Source organism: Pseudophryne corroboree, chromosome 4 (assembly GCF_028390025.1).
Source record: "Pseudophryne corroboree isolate aPseCor3 chromosome 4, aPseCor3.hap2, whole genome shotgun sequence".
Lineage (NCBI taxonomy): Eukaryota > Metazoa > Chordata > Amphibia > Anura > Myobatrachidae > Pseudophryne > Pseudophryne corroboree.
In genome coordinates this window covers 871841713-871855185 of record NC_086447.1, presented here as the reverse complement: position 1 = coordinate 871855185, position 13473 = coordinate 871841713, and the positions used below count along the sequence as shown (strand labels likewise).

General features: G+C 54.7%; 1 protein-coding gene across 1 annotated transcript in view; it reads left to right on the top strand.

The window, feature by feature from the left end:
- The window catches only part of GTPBP2 (GTP binding protein 2), a 41629-nt gene extending 28464 nt beyond the window's left edge, over positions 1–13165 (top strand). Inside the window, exon 12 of the mRNA XM_063918793.1 lies at positions 12241–13165. Within this exon, the coding sequence (XP_063774863.1) occupies positions 12241–12405 (165 nt within the window). The 3' untranslated portion in view covers positions 12406–13165. The remainder of the gene's footprint in view (positions 1–12240) is intronic.
- Positions 13166–13473: the final 308 nt, after the last annotated feature.

Below are 13473 nucleotides of genomic sequence, written 5' to 3'. Positions count from 1 at the left end.
GCTAGTGGGGTCCTGTCCTCTATCAGAGCATTCCCTGTGTGTGTGCGGTGTGTCGGTACGATTGTGTCGACATGTTTGAGGAGGAAAATGAGATGGAGGCGGAGCAATTGCCTATTATACAGTTGTCACCCCCTAGGGAGTCGACACCTGAGTGGATGAGCTTATGGAAGGAATTGCGTGACAGTGTCAGCTCTTTACGACAGACAGTTGACGACATGAGACAGCCGGCTACTCAGCTTGTGCCTGTCCCAGGGTCTCAAACGCCATCAGGGGCTTTAAAACGCCCGTTACCTCAAATGGCAGACACAGACACGGATACTGACTCCAGTGTCGATGATGAGGAGACAAACGTGACTTCCATTAGGGCCACACGTTACATGATTGAAGCAATGAAAAATGTATTGCATATCTCTGATAATACAAGTACCACTAAAAAGGGTATTATGTTTGGTGAGAAAAAACTGCCTGTAGTTTTTCCTGTATCCGAGGAATTAAATGAAGTGTGTGATGAGGCGTGGGTTTCCCCCAATAAAAAACTGATAATTCCTAAAAGGTTATTGGCATCGTACCCTTTCCCGCCAGAGGATAGGGCACGTTGGGAAACACCCCCTAGGGTGGATAAAGCGCTCACACGTTTGTCAAAACAGGTAGCACTACCCTCTCCTGATACGGCCGCCCTAAAGGAACCTGCCGATAGAAAGCTGGAGAATATCCTAAAATGTATATACTCTCACACGGGTGTTATACTGCGACCAGCAATCGCCTCAGCCTGGATGTGCAGTGCGGGCCTGGCATGGTCGGATTCCCTGACTGAAAATATTGATACCCTAGATAGGGACAGTATATTACTGACTATAGAGCATTTGAAGGATGCATTTCTATATATGCGTGATGCACAGAGGGATATTTGCCGACTGGCATCAAGAGTTAGCGCGCTGTCCACTTCTGCTAGAAGAGGTTTATGGACGCGGCAGTGGTCAGGTGATGCGGATTCTAAAAGGCACATGGAAGTATTGCCTTATAAGGGGGAGGAGTTATTTGGGGTAGGTCTATCAGACCTGGTAGCCACGGCAACTGCTGGAAAATCCACATTTTTACCCCAGGTAGCTTCTCAACCTAAGAAGACGCCGTACTATCAGGCGCAGTCCTTTCGGCCCCATAAGGGCAAGCGGGCAAAAGGCGCCTCATTTCTGCCCCGTGGCAGAGGAAAAAGGCTGCAACAAACAGCCAGTTCCCAGGAACAAAAGCCCTCTCCCGCCTCCGCAAAGTCCTCAGCATGACGCTGGGGCTTTACAAGCAGACACGGTGGGGGCCCGTCTCAAGAAGTTCAGTGCGCAGTGGGCCCACTCGCAAGTGGACCCCTGGATCCTTCAAGTGGTATCTCAGGGGTACAAATTGGAATTTGAGACGTCTCCCCCTCGCCGTTTTCTAAAGTCTGCTTTACCGACGTCTCCCTCAGACAGGGAGGCAGTATTGGAAGCCATTCACAAGCTGTATTCCCAGCAGGTGATAATCAAGGTACCCCTCCTACAACAGGGAAAGGGGTACTATTCCACACTATTTGTGGTACCGAAGCCGGACGGCTCGGTGAGACCAATTTTAAACCTTAAATCCTTGAACACTTACATACAAAGGTTCAAATTCAAGATGGAGTCACTCAGAGCAGTGATTGCAAACCTGGAAGACAGGGACTATATGGTGTCTCTGGACATCAAAGATGCTTACCTACATGTCCCAATTTACCCTTCTCACCAAGGGTACCTCAGGTTTGTGGTACAGAACTGTCACTATCAGTTTCAGACGCTGCCGTTTGGATTGTCCACGGCACCCCGGGTCTTTACCAAGGTAATGGCCGAAATGATGATACTCCTTCGAAGGAAGGGAGTTTTAGTTATCCCTTACTTGGACGATCTCCTGATAAGGGCAAGATCCAGGGAACAGTTGGAAGTCGGGTGTGACAGGACGATACCGTACGGAAGCACTCGCCGCTTGCCGCGTCCCGTTGACTGCGCACAGAATGGAAGGTCAAGCCGCACGAGGCCTGACCACATAGGGGATTCCCGCTTACCGTCAGTAACCGCCTGTTACTGACTCCACCCACTGCGCTGTGGGCGGGTTCTCGCTGCCACCACCAAACTCCTAACCTGCCGTGGCGTTTGGAACCACGGTTCTGCTCTGTATGTGCCGACGCACTGCTTTACCACACCTGTGTGGTGTCGACGAATCCCCACTAGCCACTTGCTAGGCCTCTACCGGTAGCTGGCGGAAGGCGGAGCTTGGAGACGTCAGGTGCTTCCCTGGACAGCCGGAGAACGGGGCTAGGTTTGGCCTAACCCTATTGGTCACAAGATGAAGCAGTCTTCTTGAGGCAAAGGTGTTTTATTGCTCAAAAACCTTTAAAAAGGCTCCTCCCTATTGCTAGGGGCAAACAGCATACAAATAAGATGTTTCAGCAGAAGAAGATGTTACAATACACACTCCTATGGGCCAACTGCCCTCCTTTTATCCCTCTCCAAGACCCTCTACCACAGGGGGTAAGCCCGCCCTGTGGTGTACAACCAATCAATGTTTACCCATGAGCTGTGCATGCTCTGGACTCATGCAAACACAACATTGTTCCCAATGGACAGTGGGGAGTGGCCGGTCTCCTTTGTCTCTCCCATCTGGGAGAGCAGGCTACTCCCACGGTGCCGTTCAGTCTGGCTGGGGGGAAGTTTTTCCCTCCTAAACTGACTTCCAGAAACCTGCCCGGGACCCCTCTCACTGCCTGCAGCCTGGATTTGGGCTCCAGAGCTGGGCAGCCTGGCCCCCCGGTCCAGGTTTCCTGGCCACTACGGCTGATCTCCATGGAGCTCCAAGAAACCCCTCAGCTTGTTCTATAGCTGAGCTGCTTCTCTTTCTCCCTGTCCCTATTGGAACTGTGAGGCTGGATGGGAATGCATTCCGTTTTTAGGGAAAAGGTCTGGGAGAATCCATCAGCCTGCACAGCTATGGATTCCCCCCTCCTGGGACACACAATCAAGTAAGTGCATTTTATCTTTAAATACATTACATTTTTAAATCACACTGTACATTTCCCTTTGTTAAATATACACTGAGCCTGTGCCCTGCACAGACTCTACATACTCAGGCACTGCAGTGCCTTCCCTAGCCCTGCAGCCTGGCTGCGAGGGCTCTCTGTGTGCTGGAGGTATGGGGCTGGCTTCCCCCATCCTCCAGCCTGCTTTTCTGCCTCTGGGGTTCCAGGGAGCTGGCTCTCCCTGTCCCCCCAGGGAGGCACTAATCAGTGGCCTCGCCGCACGCAGCGGCGCACCCCCCTGTACCGAAGTCCGGCGGACCGGGACACTTGTCCCGGCCGCCGTGACCCTGGCTTGTTTCAGCGCTGAGGCGCCGGGAGCGTAGCTCCCGGACCCCAGCGCTCACCATCCTGCTGGCCCGCCTAATGTGCCCACGCCGCTAGGGAGCCGGCTAGCCCGGTCCCCCCTGAGCGGCGCCTGACTGGTGGCCTCGCTGCAGCGTCCGGCGGGGAGCCGGGCTGCAGCGCACCCCCCTCGCCGGCTAGCAGCCCGGGACGTCCGTCCCGGCTGCTGTGGCTGGCCACCCGTGCTGTGCTGAGGCGCTGGGAGCAGAGCTCCCGGCCCCCAGCGGCGGCTCTCACATAGAGCACTGCAGCGGGAGCCGAGCTCCCAGCCGCAGCGCTCACCCTTCTCCCCGGCGCGCACACTCCAGTGCGCCCGGGGCTACACTGACCGCTGCCGGGAGCGGAGCTCCCGGACTCCGGCGGTCAGCGGCTGCCTCCTCTCCCCCGGCGTGCACACTCTGCTGAGCGCGCCGGGGGCTGTCCTCCCTGCCGTGGTCTCCGGAGGGGTCCGGGACCACGGCACATTTAAAATACAGCATGTTAAACATTTTGTACACTGTTATAAACACGGCGCCTAGCGCCCACAGTATCTTTCAAATTTGGCGCCAAGAGCCCCTTTGTCCTTGCAAATGCCGCCGGGCACTAGGGATTAACCCCTTCAGTGCCAGGGCGGCCATTTGCCTCGTGGCTGGGGGCTCTCCGGCCACACTCCTCCCCCCCCATTCAAGCGGGTCAACCAGGGACCCATGTCCCAACGATTTGGGTCCTGGTCCCGCAGTCCGTTGGGGTGAAGGGGACGCTACCTGGGGGGTGTAGGTTCCGGCCTAGACAGTTCATCCATAGTGCAGTGGGCCTCTCTTCGTGGGTGCACAATGTTCAAATAGTCCACCTGAAGTCCAAGTTCAAGGCTCCACCACAAAAGTCTGTCCAATTTCCCCAAGGTAGGTTGCAGCCACCTAACAGGTAGGTGGTAAGTCACCACGGTGGGGGGCCGGTTACAAACAAGTGCCACCCACGGTGTCCCAACTGTGGCATACCCCACCTCCCACAATAGCAGTATACTGCTCAAACAGGCCACAGGGTGCTCCTGCCCATATGGCTCTTTCTGGCTCGGTACAGCTCCCAGTCCGTGCAGTGGCGCAATAGTTCGTAACACACAGTCCTGGTCAAGAATGTGCGCCATCAGCACGGGAGCGGGTACCCGAGCCTCCTTCAATGACTGGAATGCCAACTCGCAAGCGGGTGCAAAGTCCACTGACTTGGGAATGCCCTTCCTAGCCATCTCTGTCAAGGGGTTCACTACAGGACTAAAGTCAATGACAACATGTCCGTAGGGCCTTACAGGTTCTAAGGTCAGTACCGGTCTGGGTGATGTGGGTCGGGGACAGCCTCTGGTCGCCTCCACCCCCTCTGGGTTGGGCCTACCCCTGTCTCCTCCCACATGGTGCCCCAGGCACTGCACCTCCGTCATACCTATCTGGCAACTGTCTGCCCTTACTGTCAGACCTGCCCTCCAATCCTCCTCTGTCGACCTATGACTCGGGAAACCTACCCTGTCACCTAGGCCTACTCCTTCCTCCTCGTCCGCTACCTGTGCCACAGTGATGGCGGCCAGACCACCAGCCTCTGGATCCTGTGTGGCATCCACTACAGGGAGGCTGCGTGTCTTCCCCGATCTACTGTGCACAGGCAAGGGACCTGCTATGTCCACAGCAACTTGCTGCAAGGTTTCTCCTATGGGCAGAGGCCCAGAGACAACACAAACGCTGGAGTGCCCCGGCTGCCAACGCATGGCACCAGCCTTACATTTGGTCTGGGCGTCATCCGACATTCCAGACCAGGGTAAGCTCTGTGTCAGGCACTTCAGGGTACGGTCTGTCTCCGGGTTGCTGTCCAAAGGGGTTTCGCTGGCAACCGACACCGGTTGCGCAGGAACGTTCCCTGAGGGGACCAGTTGGACACATTCCCTATCTGGTCTATCCCCTCCCACTTTCCTGGCTACCCTGTACCTTAACCCTTCCCGCCAGGTCAACCTCCCCGCCCCAACCCTGTCAAGGCCGCTGCCAGAGTGGCGCCTCATGCCTTTCGGGGATGGGTCAGAGAGTTGAGCCTCCCTAAACTCCTGCCTGTGGCCCTCAATCTCTCCTAAATTGGGACACACTACAGGGGGATCTAGGTGGGGACTACTGGGGTCAGTCTGGTAGGGGTCAGTCATGGAAAAGTCAGAGTGGTTTCTCATACTCACCGCCGGAGTTGGCAAACCACTTGGGTCAGGAGCATCATTGGGCACCCCCACAGGATCACACGAGCTGGAACCGACATCCTCTGCGTAGCTAGGGGACGTAGGCATACCAGAGGCAAAAGGCATGCGGGGTCGATGTACTGATCTAGCCGCTGTGATCTTTTCCTCTGGGCTGGTTGATGCTGTGGTTGGCTGTGCTGGCAGTTGTCTAGCAGCTGTAGTCTTTTCCTCTGGGCTGGGCTGTGCTGGAGTAGCTGATGTCAACGGTGGTTTTGGAACTTGACTCCGGGGAATGGCGCCAACAAACATAGTGACGATCCCACCACCCAGATCATTTCCTAGGACCACATCAGTTGGGAGACCATCCATGACGGCAACTTCTCGCAACTCTGGTCCAGCTCCCCAGTCCAGGTAGACTCTTGCCATGGGAACCGCTTTTTCTGTTCCTTCTGCCAGGGTGACCGTGGCAGTGCGACCCTGCAATACGGCAGCAGGATCTATAAGGTGGGGGCTCACCACAGTGATTGAGGCCCCAGAGTCTCTTAGGCCTTCTCCCTGCAGGGGTCCCACGTGGACTGGCTGCAGGTGCCTCCACAGGTTGTGTAGGGGCTGTTTGGCCATGCAGGTGACTCTCTCCGCAGAGTGCACCTGTCTCTCGCCACACTCCATCGGACTGACTGGAGGGGGAACAGTCTCTGTAGGCTCATCTCCTCTCGTCAAACAAGCGAGCCGGGCTCCAGCACTCGGATTTGGGGCACGAGTCTGGGGTGCTTGGGATGCAGGACAGTTCATCCTCAGATGTCCGATTTTCCCACAGCCGTAGCACTTCTTCTCCAGTCGTGGCACCGATGATCTCTGATCAGTTGCAGGGACGCTGCGGTGCGGTTGCTGGCCAAGAGCACCCGGGTTGGAAGATGCTTGTCTTTGGGGGTGATGAGCTGAAGAGGGGGGTCCCCTTGGTGGTACAGTCTGTTGGAGCTGGCTGCTGGCGGGGCGCTTCTGCCCCCGTGGCCGAATTGCCACATACTTGTCGGCTAATTGGGGGGCAGCCATCTTTAAGCTGGGTGGCTCCCGATCTAGCACCCACTCCTTCACTTCTTGGGCGCACCGGCGGTAGAACTGCTCCCTGCAGATCAGGTCGATCAGTGCGTCCCATGTAGTGGCTTCCGAATCCTTCACCCACTTCACCACGTACTGCCGCAGCTGGGTGGCGAACTGCTCATGGGTGCTGCTAGGATTCTTGGGCAAGTCTCTGAATTTCTTCCTGTAAGACTCGGGAGTGATGAAGAATCGCTGGAGGAGGGCCTTCGCGACTTCGTCGTAGTTCCCACAGTCCTCCGTCGCCACTCCTCGATAGGCCTCCAAGGCCTCTCCATGCAAAGTGGGCACAAGGTGTCTCACCCACTCTGACTTGGGTAGATCGTGTAGTTTACAAGTCCTTTCAAAAACTTGCAAATGTCCATCAATGTCCCCATCACTGTCTGCAAACTTGGCAAACTGAATACGTCCTGATCTGTGTACAACAGCTGACAACGGCTCCCGGGGTACCACGGCCTGTGGTGCCCGCTCATCACGCCACATCTGGATGATGATCAAGCGCTCTTGCTCCGTTGCCCTTTCCCCCAATTCCGCTAGCCGATCTGCTAGGGTATCCGGGCCGCCCCCCCTGGGACGTTGGGATCCTGGCCCTGCTAGGGATTGCTGGGAAACATTGCTGCTGTGAGAGAGGGCGGGGCTTGTGGTTCTCACCGGTTCCTTACGAAGGTCCACTGTTGGGCCGTCCTCTGCGATGCTGACGCCGTCAGTGCTTTCCACCTCCGCCCGATGAGACTCCTCCACGCTCCTGAGCGCCGCCTTCATGACGCTTCTGGACGCGTTGGAAGGGATATCCACACCCTTCCCCTGGCATACGATCTCCAGATCCTCCTTGGACATTCCGCTGAATTCCGCCATCTTGTGCGTTCTCCTGCGCTGCAGTTACTCCTCTCCTGAGTAACTCGGCTTCTCCAATCAGGTGATGAAAAGCCGCCTGGGATTATCCCACCACTATGCCACCAATTTCTGTGACAGGACGATACCGTACGGAAGCACTCGCCGCTTGCCGCGTCCCGTTGACTGCGCACAGAATGGAAGGTCAAGCCGCACGAGGCCTGACCACATAGGGGATTCCCGCTTACCGTCAGTAACCGCCTGTTACTGACTCCACCCACTGCGCTGTGGGCGGGTTCTCGCTGCCACCACCAAACTCCTAACCTGCCGTGGCGTTTGGAACCACGGTTCTGCTCTGTATGTGCCGACGCACTGCTTTACCACACCTGTGTGGTGTCGACGAATCCCCACTAGCCACTTGCTAGGCCTCTACCGGTAGCTGGCGGAAGGCGGAGCTTGGAGACGTCAGGTGCTTCCCTGGACAGCCGGAGAACGGGGCTAGGTTTGGCCTAACCCTATTGGTCACAAGATGAAGCAGTCTTCTTGAGGCAAAGGTGTTTTATTGCTCAAAAACCTTTAAAAAGGCTCCTCCCTATTGCTAGGGGCAAACAGCATACAAATAAGATGTTTCAGCAGAAGAAGATGTTACAATACACACTCCTATGGGCCAACTGCCCTCCTTTTATCCCTCTCCAAGACCCTCTACCACAGGGGGTAAGCCCGCCCTGTGGTGTACAACCAATCAATGTTTACCCATGAGCTGTGCATGCTCTGGACTCATGCAAACACAACATTGTTCCCAATGGACAGTGGGGAGTGGCCGGTCTCCTTTGTCTCTCCCATCTGGGAGAGCAGGCTACTCCCACGGTGCCGTTCAGTCTGGCTGGGGGGAAGTTTTTCCCTCCTAAACTGACTTCCAGAAACCTGCCCGGGACCCCTCTCACTGCCTGCAGCCTGGATTTGGGCTCCAGAGCTGGGCAGCCTGGCCCCCCGGTCCAGGTTTCCTGGCCACTACGGCTGATCTCCATGGAGCTCCAAGAAACCCCTCAGCTTGTTCTATAGCTGAGCTGCTTCTCTTTCTCCCTGTCCCTATTGGAACTGTGAGGCTGGATGGGAATGCATTCCGTTTTTAGGGAAAAGGTCTGGGAGAATCCATCAGCCTGCACAGCTATGGATTCCCCCCTCCTGGGACACACAATCAAGTAAGTGCATTTTATCTTTAAATACATTACATTTTTAAATCACACTGTACATTTCCCTTTGTTAAATATACACTGAGCCTGTGCCCTGCACAGACTCTACATACTCAGGCACTGCAGTGCCTTCCCTAGCCCTGCAGCCTGGCTGCGAGGGCTCTCTGTGTGCTGGAGGTATGGGGCTGGCTTCCCCCATCCTCCAGCCTGCTTTTCTGCCTCTGGGGTTCCAGGGAGCTGGCTCTCCCTGTCCCCCCAGGGAGGCACTAATCAGTGGCCTCGCCGCACGCAGCGGCGCACCCCCCTGTACCGAAGTCCGGCGGACCGGGACACTTGTCCCGGCCGCCGTGACCCTGGCTTGTTTCAGCGCTGAGGCGCCGGGAGCGTAGCTCCCGGACCCCAGCGCTCACCATCCTGCTGGCCCGCCTAATGTGCCCACGCCGCTAGGGAGCCGGCTAGCCCGGTCCCCCCTGAGCGGCGCCTGACTGGTGGCCTCGCTGCAGCGTCCGGCGGGGAGCCGGGCTGCAGCGCACCCCCCTCGCCGGCTAGCAGCCCGGGACGTCCGTCCCGGCTGCTGTGGCTGGCCACCCGTGCTGTGCTGAGGCGCTGGGAGCAGAGCTCCCGGCCCCCAGCGGCGGCTCTCACATAGAGCACTGCAGCGGGAGCCGAGCTCCCAGCCGCAGCGCTCACCCTTCTCCCCGGCGCGCACACTCCAGTGCGCCCGGGGCTACACTGACCGCTGCCGGGAGCGGAGCTCCCGGACTCCGGCGGTCAGCGGCTGCCTCCTCTCCCCCGGCGTGCACACTCTGCTGAGCGCGCCGGGGGCTGTCCTCCCTGCCGTGGTCTCCGGAGGGGTCCGGGACCACGGCACATTTAAAATACAGCATGTTAAACATTTTGTACACTGTTATAAACACGGCGCCTAGCGCCCACAGTATCTTTCAAATTTGGCGCCAAGAGCCCCTTTGTCCTTGCAAATGCCGCCGGGCACTAGGGATTAACCCCTTCAGTGCCAGGGCGGCCATTTGCCTCGTGGCTGGGGGCTCTCCGGCCACACTGGGGTAGCACTATCTCAGATAGTGCTGCGCCAGCACGGTTGGATTCTCAATATTCCAAAATCTCAGCTGATCCCGACGACTCGACTTCTATTCCTAGGGATGATCCTGGACACAGTCCAGAAAAAGGTGTTTCTCCCGGAGGAAAAAGCCAGGGAGTTATCCGAACTAGTCAGAAATCTCCTAAAACCAGGCCAAGTCTCAGTGCATCAATGCACAAGGGTCCTGGGAAAGATGGTGGCTTCTTACGAAGCAATCCCATTCGGCAGATTCCACGCAAGAACCTTCCAGTGGAATCTGCTAGACAAATGGTCCGGGTCGCATCTTCAGATGCATCAGCGGATAATCTTGTCACCAAGGACAAGGGTGTCTCTCCTGTGGTGGTTGCAGAGTGCTCATCTTCTAGAGGGCCGCAGATTCGGCATTCAGGACTGGGTCCTGGTGACCACGGATGCCAGCCTGAGAGGCTGGGGAGCAGTCACACAGGGAAGAAATTTCTAGGGCTTGTGGTCAAGCCTGGAGACATCACTTCACATAAATATCCTGGAGCTAAGGGCCATCTACAATGCACTACGCCTAGCAAGACCTCTGCTTCAAGGTCAGCCGGTGCTGATCCAGTCAGACAACATCACGGCAGTCGCCCACGTAAACAGACAGGGCGGCACAAGAAGCAGGAGGGCAATGACAGAAGTTGCAAGGATTCTTCGCTGGGCGGAAAATCATGTGATAGCACTGTCACAAAGGTGGACATGATGGCGTCCCGCCTCAACAAAAAACTGGACAGGTATTGCGCCAGGTCAAGGGACCCTCAGGCAATAGCTGTGGACGCTCTGGTAACACCGTGGGTGTACCAGTCAGTGTATGTGTTCCCTCCTCTGCCTCTCATACCCAAGGTACTGAGAATCATAAGAAGGAGAGGAGTAAGGACTATACTCGTGGCTCTGGATTGGCCAAGAAGGACTTGGTACCCGGAACTTCAAGAGATGCTCACAGAGGACCCGTGGCCTCTACCTCTAAGAAAGGACCTGCTCCAGCAGGGACCCTGTCTGTTCCAAGACTTACCGCGGCTGCGTTTGACGGCATGGCGGTTGAACGCCGGATCCTGAAGGAAAAAGGCATTCCGGATGAAGTCATCCCTACCCTGATCAAAGCCAGGAAGGATGTAACCGTGCAGCATTATCACCGTATTTGGCGTAAATATGTTGCGTGGTGCGAGGCCAGGAAGGCCCCTACAGAGGAATTTCAACTGGGTCGTTTCCTGCATTTCCTGCAAACAGGACTGTCTATGGGCCTAAAATTAGGGTCCATTAAGGTTCAAATTTCGGCCCTGTCGATTTTCTTCCAGAAAGAACTGGCTTCAGTTCCTGAAGTTCAGACGTTTGTCAAGGGGGTACTGCATATACAGCCTCCTTTTGTGCCTCCAGTGGCACCTTGGGATCTCAATGTAGTTTTGGGGTTCCTAAAATCACATTGGTTTGAACCATTCTCCACTGTGGACTTAAAATATCTCACTTGGAAAGTGGTAATGCTGTTAGCCCTGTCTTCAGCCAGGCGTGTCTCAGAATTGGCGGCTTTATCCTATAAAAGCCCTTACCTAATTTTTCAGTAAAAGCCCATTCCACAAGGAAGGTGGGCTCATCTTGGGCAGCTGCCCGAGGGGTCTTGGCTTTACAACTTTGCCGAGCGGCTACTTGGTCAGGGGCAAACACGTTTGCCAAATTCTACAAATTTGATACCCTGGCTGAGGAGGACCTTGAGTTCTCTCATTCGGTGCTGCAGAGTCATCCGCACTCTCCCGCCCGTTTGGGAGCTTTGGTATAATCCCCATGGTACTTTCGGAGTTCCCAGCATCCACTAGGACGTCAGAGAAAATAAGAATTTACTTACCGATAATTCTATTTCTCATAGTCCGTAGTGGATGCTGGGCGCCCATCCCAAGTGCGGATTGTCTGCAATACTTGTACATAGTTATTGTTACAAAAATCGGGTTATTAGTGTTGTGAGCCATCTTTTCAGAGGCTCCTCTGTTATCATGCTGTTAACTGGGTTCAGATCACAGGTTGTACGGTGTGATTGGTGTGACTGGTATGAGTCTTACCCGGGATTCAAAATCCTTCCTTATTGTGTACGCTCGTCCGGGCACAGTATCCTAACTGAGGCTTGGAGGAGGGTCATAGGGGGAGGAGCCAGTGCACACCAGGTAGTCCTAAAGCTTTTACTTTTGTGCCCAGTCTCCTGCGGAGCCGCTATTCCCCATGGTCCTTTCGGAGTTCCCAGCATCCACTACGGACTATGAGAAATAGAATTATCGGTAAGTAAATTCTTATTTTCTATTTTTCTAAGTGTCCCCTCCTCTCCATGTCTCTTCCACTTCCAGCCCACCTGTGTCTCTTCCTATTCCTTTATCTGGCTGTCTCTTTTTACTTCTCACCTATGCCCCTTTTTTGTCTTTTCCACCAGGATGAGCTACGGACAGGAGAGAAGGCGGTGGTTCGTTTCCGCTTCATAAAACACCCGGAGTACCTAAAGCCTGGTACCAAGCTTCTGTTCAGGGAGGGAGTTACCAAGGGAATCGGACATGTGTGCAGCCTGCAGGTCATCGCCACAGATATCGGCAGCCTCTGACCCACGACTTCCACGGCGGCCTGGTTCCAGCATCCTCGTTTTTAGAATCTTCCCATATAAACCATTCTCTTTGCCCGGTTTTAATCCGCCACAACAGGTGTCTTTTATACAAGCTGTTTTTAAATATCCTTTTTTCTACTGTCCCTGATTTTTAAAAAAAGGAAAACGTCCTGAAAGAGGGAGTATTTTTTTCCCCTTCCTATCCACCCGCTGTGTGTTATTGGGTGAGTAGGGAGTTCCTACAGATGTACAAGCCTCTACAGCTGGGAAACCCAGACTCTCTTTAGGGTTATATGAAATATCAGCATCCTCATTAATGGCCCCTGTCAGTGACTTGCCTGGAAAACCGGACCTCATGTTTCCTTAGAACAGAGTTGTAATCCTAAGAGCGTCCAGTACTTGTTGAGTGCACCCAAGTGACGACATTACAGGTCTTCCCAGAATCAGAAATATTATTATTATACGGGGTAATCCGCTCCTTCTCTTCTCCAAAGACCCTTTTTGTCTGGCACAATCAAACGAGGTAATGATTGCTATTATGTGCTGAGGGTGGGGGGCAGCGAGTGGGACAGTTCCAGACAAGAGTGTTTTAATTAAGTGGCTCCGGATTTGGGGAAAGTGACTCGGTGGCTCTGTGGTATGTAGCAAGAGGTTGGCAGGGTCCCGCTGCTCTCCCTCTCCACGTGTGCAGTTATATTGTATTACTGTGTGAGTGTTTATCATTTTGCACGTTATGTACAGAATAAAATGTTTTACGGAGTGTGTCTCATCTTTCTTGCATCAGCAAAAGGCGCTGGTGAGTTTCGGGGAACAGATTCTTATTGGCTTTTCCTGCCTTTGTCAGTGGAGTATACTAATGAGCTTTAGATTCACTCCCTTAAGGCAGGAAAGGCTATTTCCCATTAATAAATGGTTTGTCCACATCATTCTACGTGGAGGCTCACCCATAGGGGAGAACCATCAGACTTCCCATGAGATGAGATGAGCCATAATATATATATTATCTTGGGAGGTCATCAGAGGAAATCTTGTGGCACAACAGTGTGGCCCCTGGTCAAGTTTTAGTGG